Consider the following 15,025-nt stretch of genomic DNA (forward strand, 5'->3'; position numbering starts at 1 on the left):
TTCATTTGTGGTCTATGCGAGATCAAATATTGCTGAAAAGTGTCTTTTCTCAATGCGTATACTAGCGACGACTATTCATTTCACATCGCCGTGATACTCGTTTAAGTTGGGGCTAAAACATTCGCCGCATGCCTCAGGTCTCTGAACGATTAGGGATTAGGGCAATGACCTCCGCATTAGAGCTATATTACAAAGTATACGAGGACATTTTTGCACTAAAACGTTTGACAATGTGACCAAAACTCAAGGCAACATTCAAACTGAATGCTCTTCTCAAGCCATCAAACGGTTATCAAGCAAGTAAATCGAACAGCCCACATGCTTCTATATAATGCAGAATATATGATGCTTCGCTCATTATTAGCGAAATCTACTGGGAAATTACGAAGAGCCCTCACGAGCGTACGCTTTTTTTCTTTGACCCTTCTCGTGTATCTGCCTATTCTACCTACATTTTATTGCTCTTGATCTCTCGCCTCTCTTTTTTTTCTCTTTTTTTATTCAACATTTAACACCTGCTCTCACTCTAGAAACTGCACTGCGATACCACATTCTACGTACACCGCGCTTTCCATGATTATTTGTTCCGCGGAATCGTACGCTTGGTAATAGTCTGCACGAATCCCCCACCAAATTGGAAGGCAAAGTTCTCACTGTTCTAATATCTACGGCAGCCTTTCAGTCGCGGAATAAGGCGGCAAACTACAAGCGAAAAAAAGTCTGCAAACACGAATCATTGCTCACTTTGCAACCACCTTGGTGTCGTAGCTCTCGCCGTACACGTAGAGAAGCAACTTGTTGGGATCAGAGACTGTGAAGGCGTTGTCCTGGACTTTGCTGGTACGCGGGTCGACGAATGCGTACGAGAACACCGTGCCACGTTCCTTGGTCTGGGTCGTCTTCATGTGGAAGGAAAGAGTCAGGGCACGCAGGTAGCGTTTGACGGGAAACATGGCGTAGTTTAGAACAGATGCTTCCCGAAAGTGCAATGTGAATTGCGACGACAGGACTGGAAAAGACGGGAAAGATTTCAATAAATTTTTTGCTGTCATTTCGCTGTTCTCAAGATCACAGAGTCGCTCTTAATTGCATGGATTGTCTGTGGCACTGCTATCAATTACGCAATGTATGACGGATGTAAAATAGCGAGCATTACATTCATAAACTTTGTGCCAAAAAACCGCTATGCGCAATTTATATAGCGTGACATATAAAGAGCTAATCACCGCCTGAACTTAATTTACCAATCATTAAATGATTTATTGGAAATAAGCTTTGCTCAGGCAGGTGTAAAAACTGACCAGAGTTAAGCAGGTTTGTTTTGCAGATGTGCAAACATCAGCGGCATTTCTCGATAGTCGTTCCGAAATCATTCTAGTTGGGGATTGGCGATCCACGCTTATCCTTGACTTTGGATTAAACCTAAGAAAGCGGGTCACGCTATCGTACATTACGTGGCGGAGGGCTCCAGATGACTTTGGCCACCCTGTCTTCTTTAACGTGAATGAATGAAGCCGCGTTTAGTCCACTCCGTTTGCCCCGAGGGCACTGCGGTGTGCCGGGACATGAGGTCCCTTACAGGGACAGGGCACTATTGAAGATTGAGAGCGTAGAGCTGCCTCCGTTTTATTAATAGACTTCAAGGAGGCAGCCAAGTGGCGGCCGCTTCGCACAGTATGACAACCGCCAAGAATTTCGCCGCCGTTTCTAGCAGCGTGGCTGTGAAAATTGCCCCCATAAAATTAAGCCAAAATAATTAGACGGGAAGTTTTGATGTCTACTCAACTGTATTGTAATGATGCTCGCTTTAAACTGAAAGAAAGTAAACTGTGCAGAAAAAATCGCCCTTTCACTGGGTAGAATCAGAACCCACAACATTCGTATTACGCATCCGAAGCATGCGCATGAGTTATGTCTAGGATATAATGCGAGGATTTATTGGTCAGCCGCCACCTCATGCAAAGATCACGTGCCCTGTGACGCCCTTAGGCCCTGGAAAAAAAAGTCTTCACTACTTACTCCCAGGGCTAAAAGTGGCAAGAGACCTCTTTATATCATTGCAACCTAACTTAAAATGAAGCGAGGCCTGAACTCTTCGGCTTTATAATTTTTTGTTCTTCCTAGACGGCGCTTACCAACATGGACACGCATCACCACATGCAGGAAATGACATCACTACTCACCCCCCTAAAACCAACATGCCAAGGATGACAAGGCGCCTTTGACAAAGGTAGGTCCTCCTATTGAAGCTTCGGCCATACGTCAGCGGCATTTCCACTGTTCATTCTGCTTATCCAACTCCCAAGTAGTAGGCACACAAACACACCGCAAAAAGGTGGGCGAGAGAGTGCTCTCCATCGTAACTGAAAGGGCTGAGCTTCGAACGCGTAACTCGAAAGTTGCGGTTTCGGAGGGGTGATTTTTTTTTTGTCTACTTTACTTATTTTCGATTTAAATAAGAATCTTTACAGTACAGCTAAGAAAACACAAATAATTTCCCTTTTGTTTTCTCTTGCTCATTTTTTTTCATTTTCCATTAACTTATAATACAAAAAACGAGCCCTTCGGAGAGTTTTCTACTTTTGTATTTTTTAATCTCATGTCACTCAGCGACTGTATTGGTCTAGCTGCACACCTTCGTTATGCTGGTGATAGTTTTGGCGTGGTAGTCGTGCATCATACAATGACACGACGATGTTGATGAAAGGCGCATTGATTGATCGATCGATTGATTGATTGATTGATTGATTGATTGATTGATTGATTGATTGATTGATTGATTGATTGATTGATTGATTGATTGTAAGACCTAAAGAGAAAGTAGGCGTGGAGATTTGACCTAAACAAATGACGCAGCGGGCGCCCACACATGTGCAGTCTACATCAGCCAGACGAATGAGTAGAGGTACTTGTCAAACTAGCTATAGTGAATCAGAACGACCAATCAGGGGCCGTGTGAGTTCTCTCTCACCTTCCGTGCAAGTGGGGCCCGTGTAGAGTCCGTGGCACTGGCACGTGAACGAGCCGAGTCCGTCGACGCATGTGCCGCCATTATGGCACGGCGACAAAGCGCAGTTGTCCACCTTCCTCTCGCAGTGACGGCCTTGGAAGCCCGGCACGCAGGCGCACTGGAACGAGTCTCCTCTCTTCGTGCACAAACCGTTGTTCAGGCAAGGGTTCGGCCAACACGCGTCTTCCGCCAGCTCGCATGTCTTGCCTTGAAAACCTCTCGGGCAGCAACATCGAAAGCCCTGCGGGAAGAATGGCCAGGTCATATAAGCAAACTCACGAACATTTTTAGTGCGCCAGTAACTTGCCGAGCAATTGCCAGCTATGTCACATAAAATAAAGCTCGTGAAAGCGGCCCGCCGGGGGAGAGGTGGTGCTGAATGCCTAGCGCAGGCATGCATCCCCCTGTACACCACGGTGGTCATTAGCGATCACTGTACTCGGCTACAGACCCAAAGGTGGCGGAGTCTAATTCGGACGCGGTGATCACATTTCGATAGAGGTGAAATCCTACAGGTCCACGGACTTCATGAAGTCAGTGCACGTTAAAGAACACCAGATACTCGAAATTTCGGCAGCCCTCCACTACGGCGTATACCTCATAATCATATTATAGTGGTTTTGGCACGTGATACCACAGATATTATTATGCCTACATGCTACTCGTTCAGAAAACTAAACAAGCGCCAAAATTATTTTCAAGATTGTGCCATTTAGCCACAGAAAAAGAATAATTTCAATTTCATCTGCCAAGATAGTCTAGTGGTTATCACGCTCCTCTGCTTACCCGAAGGTCGCGGGATCGAATCCTGGCCGCGGCGGCCACATTTCGATGGAGGTGAAAATGTTTGAGGTTATTTAGGTCCAGGGGAATGTCAAACAAGCCCCAGTGGTAAGCATTTCCGGAGCCCTCCAGCACGGCCCCCCTCATAACTATATCATGGCTTAAAGACAGTGAACTCGGACACTTATTATCAGGTATTCATATCCACGTATCGTGAGTAGCCGTTCTGGGGAAACCAACTTGGAAGTGTCCTGTGACATCGTTCACCACCGTCTTCGTTATAACTGTAACACATTTACAGATAAGTTAAAACGATGATTAGACTTACTGTGATGCTCTCGAAGCACGTGCCACCGTTGAGACACGGGCTCGTCGCGCAGTCGTGGAACGTCGCTTCGCACTGCTTGCCCGTGAAACCTTTGGCGCACTTGCAAGCGAACTTGCCGATGCCGTCAATGCAGGTGGCACCGTTGAGACAGGGCCCTGCAATTTTTGTACGTATGAATCAAGCAACTCGATGAACCCACCACGTTGTCAGCCTTTCGCAAAGTTCCCAAGTGGGGACAAACTTGAAATTGCTGCTCGTGCAAGTAGGCGTAACTGGCATGTGCTCAAAACTTTGGAGCCAACATGAAGACATTACTTTCGGCAACTAACTTCGGACGATGGAAACTGGATATTAAGCACAAGCATGATCGAACATTAAACGAGTCATGTTTATTCAAGAACAATATGAGCACGTCAATGTTCATGGCAGCCAATCCGAATATTTCGTACATGAGGGCGAAAATATAGTCGATATTTTCTATATACGCAGTCACCACCACAGATCAGCTGACTAGTACACTTTATCTTCCGCTGACACAATTCACTTGTTGCCTCGCAGTCTAGTCAGAAACGAAAACTTCGCTTTGGGCATGCTGACAGTGTTTATGCAGGCACCAAATTTCTAACGTACGAAAAACGAGATGTTCTATCTTGTTATAGCACAACATACTTCAGCCATCTGACATGATTCTTTCAAACGTGACTCTTACACGTTTAGCATAAACTGTCTAGGCAGAGTGTCTATACAATAGGCACCTTACCAGCATTTGTCACCCGAAAATATTTGTACAGTGGGACGATGTGACCGTAAGTTGAAGCAGCAGATGCTAGTTCTTCTTCTGGCCGGTCACTGCTTATATATGTGTATAAATCTAAATGTGCTTTCTGCTGCATTCACGGGGAAAATATCCTACAGCATTCATGGTGTAACATGGAAACGGGGATCCTCAGCTAGTTTGTCGTAGAGCCTGGGTGTACAGTGTCGGTTTTTATGAAAGGGAACACGGGAACGCGTCGCCTGCGCGCTCCGGCGGCTGCTGGCAGCGCGTTCAAGTGGGAGCGGGAGAAACCACAGTCTCTTTTCGCGTCATCTCGCGGCGAAGAAAACAACCATTCGTCACTGATATGGAACCAGCGGCAAAATTGCAACCCCCTCCTTCTTCAAGGCCATCCCGAGAGAGCAGGTAATCAGCTTTAGGGGGGAGGGGTCGCAATCTTTTCGTTCTTTATCAGCAAGGAATAGTTGTTTCGCTCGCCACGAGATGACGCGAAAAAACCCTGTGGTTGCCCTCGCTCCCCGGGAGCTTCAACGTGCTGCCAGCAGCCGCTGAAGCGCGCAGGCTGCGCGTCGCCGTGTTTTCTTTCATAAAAATTGACACTGTACATCACAAAAACGCATATCTTGCACAGCGAAAGAAAGTAGGCTTTCAGAGACTGCCTTCCTTGCCCGATTCTCGCGTGCTATATTGCAAGTGCTCAAGGAATGCAGCACTGTGGAATAACTCATTCCTGGACTAGTTATTTATTGTCTACCGTTCTTAAACGTGACTCTCCCATAGGACGAAGAGCAAGGAGGCATAATCAAGTTCACGCATTACGCTCCCATGTTTTCTTCTATCGTATTTTTTCCCCTGCGGGTCCTCACCTGAAGCGCAATCGTCGATGTTGGTCTCGCAGTTAGTGCCAGTGTAACCGGGAGGGCACAAGCAAGTGAACGTGCCGACGCCGTCAACGCACGTTGCACCGTTATGGCATGTATCGGGCTCGCAGTCGGGCAAATTCTCTTCGCAGCGTGGTCCACGCAGGCCTTCGGGGCACACACACCTGTAGCCAGTCGCTTCGTCTACGCACGTCGACCCGTTGGCGCATGGCTGCAGCTCGTTGCAGTAGCTGATCGCTGTAGGGCAAGCAGTGAGAGTTAACGTAAATGGGGTTAAAACAGAGTTTCACTACTGGAGACCCGGAGCCGTTAGGGCCTCAAACTCTTGCGTTCTTTCGCATTCTGGTTGGCGAACAGAAAGCGAGATGAGTACTAAAGAACGCAAAGGCCTCGGTAGCCAACAGCTATAGGGTTCACCAGTACCTAAGCTCTGATGCCGAATAATTCGAGAGCAGGTCACAATCATGAGTCCTGTTGCCGGTTAAGAACCGTCGTCTTGCATTTTTGATAGCTGTTGATTACATTTCTTCTAAGTACAGAGAGCTCTGAAGGTGGGAAACTTTTCAAGTCGGCTGCCTCAAAATCTGAAAATTGTTGCACAAGGGCCAATCAAAACCAAGCGAAAAGTCACAAGGCACTGTAAACACATTGGTGCAAACGCACAAATAGTATCAACTGTCAACTGACGCCAGCCATCAAAGCATTGTTAGATACGTATAGGACGGTTAACTGTTACACTCGATGAAAAATTTGACACATGTCTCTTCCTGTACAAACGTATGGATACAACGTAGCCGTGATGTCAGGCATTGAAAAGGGGCACAGCGTGAGTAGAAATAACACCTTTTACAACTCCAACGCAAGTTATGTTAAAAGTTGAAGGGTCCTAAATGAGTGTTGTTCACACGAACGATAATGTGACTGGCCATTTGGCACGCCACTTCATATTTCAGGGGAATAATCTTGGCATAAGTGTGCGAAATGGGTCAACTTGTATAAGTTTATTGGCACATTTATTTATTCATTTATTCGTTCACTCATTCTATTAAAAGCATGTCAATGGACTGCCGGCCTTGTAACGACATACCTGCAATTATGACGCTTAATATGCTCAGTAAAAAAAAGAAGGGTGGAGGATTGAAAGTTCGTAGGCCGCTATCCGATATATCTACAAATATGGCAGCGTGGCCTGCGAAGTTTTTACCAACCCTTCATAATGGTCTTTCTAAAGAAACACACGCTTGCATCGAAACCAGCTTATTTACTCTTTTGATACTTTCGCATTGCATAGCCAACCGTGCTGGTGTGAATGAAGCCATTGTGGTACCAATGTCAGCAGTGGTCGCCATTATTACTGAACACAGCATCTCCAGTAACCTTCGTTGACATGCCCCGCTATGGTGATCTATTGGCTAAGTTACTCGGCAGCTGACCCGCAAGTCGCTGAATTGAATCCTGGTTGCGGCGGCTGCATTTTCAATGGAGGCAAAAATGTTGTAGGCCCGTGTGCTCAGACTTGGTCGCACGTTAAAGAACCCCAGGTGGTCAAAATTTTCGGAGCCTTCTACTACGGCGTCTCTCATAATGATATGGTGGTTTTGGGACGTTAAACCCCACATATCAATCAAATGAAAACCCTCGCTGGCAGCGTTGTCTTACCTTGGTTTCTCTTGTTTCACTATACTCTGCTTGGTTCATTTTTAATGTATACTAACATATTTCCTTAGCAGTGACAGTGGTATCTTACTGTTTATGTGCAGGCATTGCTGTTCCATGTTGAATGCACCACGACTCGAAAACGTTTCAAATGCGTCAGTTTCTCGATACGTCTGGTAAAGTGATGAGATGATTACAGTGGCTAACACGTATGAAAACAGCCACATCAAATCCCCGACGGAACAGCATTTATGTGCTTACCGGCTGTACCAAAACTTGGCGCCGCTAAAAGGCCTTATGGCCTGCACAAATAGAATAATAAAAAAGGGTTCTACTTGCCCACGCAGTCATATTTGTCCACCGTTCCAGCAGTGCGCGTTCCAAGTCCACCGGGGCACTTCAGGCATGAAGTCTGGTTCGCGGCAGGCTGGTACTCGCCAACGGGACAAGGCTTGCATGGTGCCAGGCCGTTCAGGGAGTACATTCCTGGATTGCAGACAACTGCGAAAAAGGAGATTCAACTCAGTTACTGGAGTGAATTTCTGGCACAACACATGCCTACGAAAAATTGAATTTGGTGAGCAGAATGAGAAAAAAGATAGAAAGAATGAACGGTTCTGATGTAAACCAAACATGTGCCTGTTTTGCTATCCTACTCAAGAGAAAGGGGACCAAGGCAGACCAAGGGGACCAAGGTGAGGAGGAAGACGAACACATCCGAACACGCGCTATAGTCCTTTACATCTACCAGTGAAATCTACAATTGATCACAAATACTGGTTAATTCTTAAACATATTAGCAATGTCAGCGTCGCTTTCAAAGCTTGGAACCGGGCGCTGTGTCATGGTCCAGAAATATTTTGCTTTGAAAATGACCTACTCTCTAGTCCGCTCAACGCAACCCACAAAATTATGGCGTTCAACGTTAAAACGATCATCACGCCACTTACGTCGTGGCCAGTTCTGAAGAATACTCATAACCCACGTGATTCACATGACTACTGAGTAAGAAACTTTAAAAAGTTCCGCTTGTCGAATAATTTTACGCCGGCTGAGCATTTCTTTAGCACAGCCCATTTCCTAATCAAAAACTTCTCGGCATCTGTACGCCGTTTTTACCTCATTCAGTTACTTTAACGAAAACCTTCACCTGAAACACGGAGTGAAATGAGAACGCTAAGTCTTGCAGTGTTCTATTAGGGGCTGTGATTTATTGCTGTTCAACTGGAGTTTCGGCTTTTCTGAGCTCGGCGACCGAATCACGCCTGGTGCGCACTTCAGAGCTGATAGTGCAAGCACGTTGTATCTTTATGCTGAACTTCGAAACCTTGCGAAGATCACATAAAACTTTCTTGGAAAAGCAATAACATAGAAGCAGTGTACATCCAGCGTTTTGGAAAACGCAATCACCTTGGCATTCGGAGGATGATCCGGCACCCCAGTAGCCAGTCGACAAGCCTCGGGGACACGTCTTGCACGAGTGCTGGCCTACTTCGTCCTGGTAAGAGTGTGGATCGCACGCAATGCAAGGCTCCTTTCCGGTCGTTGACCATGTTCCAGGCGCACACAGATCTTTTTGAGACATGGGAGTGATTGAAGTAAGTTCGAGGCACGTAGCGTCAAGGAGCACTCTAATACAACATAGCATTCGCGCTGATTTGATCTCATCCCTTCTGATCACCTCCGCACGCCAACTTCTTTAAACGTGACTGCAATCGCTTTTGGACATTACGAATGTTTCTGTGACGTATTATTGTACCGTATGAAGTAAATCATCAAAACTAGTTGGGTCCATAAGCTTTTCTCGTATTCTCGCAGCTTCCACACATTTTTTTCTCGTTTTCTCGGGACAGTCTTCTCTCAGTGCATTAGATCTGTGACTGTCGCATGCAAAAAAAAAACATGCTATGAAAGAATATTTGACACAGTTCACAGGAACTTTAGAGGCTTAGGCAAGAGAACTCTACCAACTGCGTCACCAACAAAAGTGGCATTTTGAGTGTGTGGTGTGCTTGAACTACGATTTATTGCTCGAACCTTAGCATTGCTTCCAGAAGACTAGTAGTATAGCAAGGATGAATTGTGTTGTGGTCTGTGGGTTGGTGCTTTCATTTGTTGTTTTGTATTGTCAGCTTTGGGCTGAACCTCATGGTGGGACATGTTTGCACCGTCTTGCTTTTTTTCAATTACATGGTACAGCAAATCTCTAAGCGTTGACTATGGCGTTTAAGAAGGAGAAGGAGAAAAGAAAAGGCAAGAAGAGTGAACCGATGTGCTTTCGCTTGGCTGCACTACACTGGGCGAAGTAAACTAAGTAAAAATGTATGGAGAGCGGGTGGGTGGAGCCCCTATTCCAGGCCTCTACTGGCATAAGAGGCCCGTTGCGCCTGGTTGAGGTAGTTGCATCCGCAGATCCTCGCTGGTGAGCAAACTCTCCCACTGCTTCCTTTCAGAAATTCGGCCAGCTATTAGCGGATAGTTAAGTTCGGTTGGCCTGTTCCGACAATCGCACGTTATGCGGACGAGAGTTATCATCGACATTTCTAACTTCTTCGCACGTTCACAAAAACACACGGTTCGTGTCCCGACAGCTTCTTTGTTGATAGGAGTTTGTACGTATGATGTAAATAATTTTCTTTCAAGCTTATAGTTCGTGTTACCTAGGCACTCGGACGCTGAGGCAGCCCTTCCTTCCAGCGTGGTCTTGTTGTCCGGGCAGAGGTCGCAGGTTTCGCTGGCTTCCCTGTCGGAATATGTTCCAATGGGGCACGGCATGCAGCTGTTCTCGTAGTAATAGGTTCCAACGGGGCAATTCACTGTGTCGAGGAAAGATTAGTTTCGTTCAATTATTAGTTGAAGTACCAGACTTGAAATGCTGTTAACAGGTTCGGAGAACACTTCCGTTTAAAATGCGAGAAAATGGCACACCACGGCAAGGCGATGCTTTTGCGGGGCTCGTTCGGTCACATAGCATGAAATTCGTTTGGTCACGTAACCTTACGGCGCTTTCTAGAATGGCACCGTAAAAAAATTTCTTTTTTGCGTCGTGAAGAGGATAGCACTACCATCTGAGAATTTCTCTTTTTTGAACACTTTATTGTGAAATTTATCGGCGGTTAGCTTTTTGTGCGTGCAGATCGAAAAATCTCCTGCTGAGGTCTAATTTGATGGTTACTTTGACACCCGTATAGAAATGTGCAGTTAACAATGAATGAGTGAGAATCACGATTTAACGTACCTGATATCTAGCTGTGTTTATTTAAACACCTAGGGTACTCCAATGCCGCGTGTGAGGTGACGTTATTTATTGTTGTTTCATTAGGTTAATTAAATGTTTTTAATTGTGGCAGAGCTCTCGTTCTTGCGAATCCAGAGGCAACAAAATCTTCGAAAATTCAGTGGGTATTGTTTTTGTTGCACTTCTTACGGGTTAGCATTTCGCCAGCCATCATTCAATTGTATTCAGATACGACCACATGATAAATAAAAAACTGCATGCCCTAGCTTGTAGAGCAAGGTTACGTCGAAAGCCCTCGAATTTTCCAATAGCATTTACCTCTATTTGCGCTTAATTAAGTGTACTAAGAGGCCACGGACACCAATATTTCAGTGCTGCTTCTCACTGGCCTACTCTCATTATGGATTCGGTGCTCGATATGCAGCTTGCCGTACGTGAGTTAAAGTCGGTCAAATTGCACGTGTAAATAAAACGGAGTGATTTAACTGTAGTATCATTGTAGGTAGCAAAGATTGGGGAAGCTACGATGACACTTGTGTAGCTCGCAAGCAGCTCATACACTTACCACACAGCAGTCCATTGGGCACCTGTCCTCTACCGCAGGCAGACTTTATCGAGTGTGTGGTTTCCACAAGAGCAGCGTCAGGAAATGTTTGGGCAGCTGTTTCGTTGAATGCCTCGCTCAATGCTTGTTGCATCAGCCGCGTCATTGCAGTCTCCTCCGCTGCACTCGGAGGGACCAGGCTCGAGTTCTTGCAGTCCTAGTTAAAATAAGTAAATAAAAACAAAATTACGCATCTCACATGCTCTGAAAAGCAGTTACTAAACGCACGTATTCAAAGTCAGACCTCCAGTAACATGTTCCTTAATAGGTTATGTAGATAACGCCCTCGCCGTTTATAACCCATGCGGAAGTGCTATGGTTCTTATTTCCTCCCCCCCTTACATTTGCTTTGTTGCGTAGTTTGTATTTATCGCTATTGATTTATTTATTAAATGATATAAACTTGCTTAGGATGTTTTGGGTTCGAACCACAATACATTTCGTAGGTCGAATGTTCGATACCCTGCACGTTTGAAAGGATTCTAATGCCTTCATGCTTCGCGGGTTCGTGTATCGACATCATATACACCTGCAAGCAGGTGGTTTGAGTCTCAATAGGAAACCTTCGCGGGGACCCAGTGGTCATGGCGCTTGGCTTCTGACCAGCAAGTCGCGGGTTCGATCCCGGCCTCGGTGGTCGTATTTCCATGGAGGCGAAACACCAGAGGGCCACGTGCAGTGCGATGTCAGTGCGCGTTAAATAACTCCAAATGCTCTAAACTATTTGGACCTCTCTACTATACGGCGTCCCTCACAGTCTCAGTCGCTTGGAGACGTGAAGGAAGGAAGGAAGGAAGGAAGGAAGGAAGGAAGGAAGAGAGGGAGGGAGGGAGGGAGGAAAAAGGAAAAATTAAGGAAGGAGGGGAGGGAGGGAGGAAGGGAGGGAGGAAGGATGGAGGGAGGAAGGATGGAGGGAGGAAGGAAGGAAATAAGGAAAGAAGCAAAAAAGGAAAAAATGAAGTAAGGAAGGGAAGAAGAAAGGGAGGAAGGAAGGGAGAGAGGGAGGGAGGGAGGAAGCGAAAAAAGGAAAATTAAGTAAGGAAGGAAGGAAGAAAGGGAGGGAGGGAGGACGTAAGAAAAAGGAAAAAAATGAAGGAAGGAAGGGAGGGAGGGAGGGAGGGAGGAAGGGAGGAAGGAAGGAAGGAAGGAAGGGAGGGAGGGAGGGAGGGAGGAAGGAAGTAAGGAAGGAAGGAAAAAAGGAAGGGAGGGAGGGAGGAAGGAAGGAAGGAAGAGAGGGAGGAAGGAAGTAAGGAAGGAATGAAGGAAGGAAGGAAGGAAGGAAGGAAGGAAGGAAGGAAGGAAGGAAGGAAGGAAGGAAGGAAGGAAGGAAGGAAGAAGGGCGGGAGGTTAACCAGAAAGACATCCGGTTGGTATTCCATTCAAGCATCGGGGCACAACACAAGTAGAGGACTAGGTGACTTATACCCCTGTCACACGGGCACCCGCGAAGACCGTTTAACTCCCTTGTCCTTACTACAACGAAGATGCGGTTCGTGTCACACGGCCACCCTTACGCAAACGAAGATAAACGGAGCATTTCGCAAAGGACTTTCAACGATCTCCTTTCGCAGCAAAACGAGGTACTCTCGTCCCCAGCAGTCTAGAGGTCAGAGAAACATTTCTAGCACGAAGTGGCTGCAGTGAAAGAATAATACATTTTGGCAGTATTAAACGTTTTTTTTTTTTTGTTGTTGTAGTACTCAATCACTGCGTGTGTTTGTTTACATATATTTACGCCCGCCACAGTTCTCTTACTCTCAACACCGATGCTTTACACACCGTGCCTCGCGAGTCGGGACGGCCGGCGCCAGCCGATCAACGTCATTACCAGCGCAATATCGTACCACTTCCTCACGTCGTTCGCTGTGTCACTCATGGCTGAAGAACACAAAATGTGCGCTCACGAGGCAAGGAAGCATAAGAACTTTCGTACCGAGCATGTATACCGGCAAGAAAACAACTAAAAGCACAATGTGGCCAGCGTCACTAGCAGCATTGCTACATTTAGCAAATGCGTTTTTATTTGAAATTATTTTTAATGGTTTGTTAGTCACATACTTACTTAATAGTGCTTTTTTGTAAAAACCGCACAACAACGATTCACAAAAAAAAATCAATAGAGATGCAGTTAGAATGCTTTTCCGAAAATCAAACAGCGCCAGCTGAGCCCCCTCGCGGCAACTGTTGCAACCTTGCCATTGCCGTGTGACACTGCCACAACTCATTCTCCGTCGAAACCCCTAGGGGAGATTTACGTTGACGGTGTTTAACGGAGTTTGGTGGTGGCCGTGTGACAGGGGTATTAGTAAGTTTGTTGTCACTCGGTTCTTTGCTTGTGCTCTACGCTAGAGGCTAAAATATTTATGAGAAAAAAGATAGTGGGTTAAAGCATGCATTCGTGCGTGCGTGCGCGTATTGATACAAGATCTTTACTTTCGTTTTCAATAAATATAGAAGGTGGTAATTGTGTCCACCATGCTCATCGCATCGGCAGGAGTGGTAAAAGCGCAACACTTGAGACAGCGTTAACTGATTAAGTGACATTCATGAACCTATAAGTTGCAGACGCTAGCTTCACAAGCCATAGCAAATCAGAAGAAAGTATTACCTCGCAACTGTCGATCAGTTCCGTGGCGTTGAAGCTGGTGTCCAGCGGAAGGTCGAACGAGAAGAAGAGTTCGAACTCGTCATCTTCGCCTCCCTTCTGGGCCTGCCTCTTTGTAAGCTGTCTCTTGACCCGCTGGCTCACACCAGCTATCCTGTTCGAGGCATTCTTGTGCTCGCATTTGATGGACACATTTTCCACGGTGCACCTACTATTGCGTCCACACAATTTTTGTATATGGCCCATTTTTTCCATAAGTACCGCTAAGAATTTAGCCTTCAACGCTCTCATTTCAGCTTCGCTTCTTTGGCAGGAACTTGTCTTGTATGTGGCGCCGACGGTCATGTTTGCCTTGGTGCTCCTAGTCGACGCTGTAAAAGAGAATGGCAATGTGAGAACGCGAAAACGGCATGTGTTACAGGGGTCATCAGTCTGCTGACGTAAGCGTATTTTCAAGAGACAAACGCTGGATTCGATCCCTACATGTGTGCGTTTGAGGATAGTAGATGTCTGCGATAGCGAGATTTGGTGCGCACAACTTCTTGAAACCCTTAAGTTTAAAAAAAAAACTGTTTCGCCGTAACAGCGAAGTAATCACTGTGGTGGCGACAAATTTTACCGTTATACGAGGTAAGGCTATCAGCTAACTTTCTGAGGTGCAATTGCGCGTAATTCTACGAAACGCTGGCGTAAAGAAATACAATCGCTCCAGGACGCAAACTTGTGTTCTTGCTGTCAGCTGTCTCAACACGAAGTAAGCGGGTATAGCAGAACGCTTAGACGGGTATACGAACTTTCTACTCATGTTTGTTGAGATAGCATTTGTGATTGTGCAATTTTGGTCAGAGTCTAAGTTACTACTCGAGCAAGAGAGCTCGCCACCTCCCCCTACCTGCGCCCTTTCACGCTTGTTCGACTCTGAAGAAAGACGAGCAGAGCGTTTCTTATCTGCTTTAGTAGCATTCAGTGGCAGACCTGTCATGCGGGGTGATGTTATCGCATGCATCCTTCTGGTGACGGAGGTGGCAGGCTCGTTTCAACTCTCGTCCAGCCACCTTCCTCGACACTGCTAGCGCATTTTTATTAGCCAGTACAACATACGATGCCCGGGACGATGTTACTGACTTAAACTTTATGCAGAA

The 15,025-nt window shown here is 46.2% G+C and overlaps 1 protein-coding gene across 2 annotated transcripts in view; it reads right to left on the bottom strand.

Moving 5' to 3' along the window:
• Positions 1-15,025, bottom strand: part of LOC119169575 (sushi, von Willebrand factor type A, EGF and pentraxin domain-containing protein 1-like) — a 67,822-nt gene that overhangs the window by 20,973 nt on the left and 31,824 nt on the right. For both annotated transcript variants that reach the window (XM_075875353.1, XM_075875348.1), the window contains 9 exons: positions 13,887-14,254; positions 11,240-11,435; positions 10,097-10,252; positions 8,847-9,008; positions 7,776-7,937; positions 5,766-6,017; positions 4,122-4,276; positions 2,972-3,251; positions 745-1,009 (listed from right to left, as the gene is read on the bottom strand). In XM_075875353.1, coding sequence (XP_075731468.1) covers positions 745-1,009; positions 2,972-3,251; positions 4,122-4,276; positions 5,766-6,017; positions 7,776-7,937; positions 8,847-9,008; positions 10,097-10,252; positions 11,240-11,435; positions 13,887-14,254 — 1,996 coding nt within the window. The remainder of the gene's footprint in view (positions 1-744; positions 1,010-2,971; positions 3,252-4,121; positions 4,277-5,765; positions 6,018-7,775; positions 7,938-8,846; positions 9,009-10,096; positions 10,253-11,239; positions 11,436-13,886; positions 14,255-15,025) is intronic.

Source organism: Rhipicephalus microplus, chromosome 2, assembly GCF_043290135.1.
Source record: "Rhipicephalus microplus isolate Deutch F79 chromosome 2, USDA_Rmic, whole genome shotgun sequence".
In the NCBI taxonomy this organism is placed as follows: domain Eukaryota; kingdom Metazoa; phylum Arthropoda; class Arachnida; order Ixodida; family Ixodidae; genus Rhipicephalus; species Rhipicephalus microplus.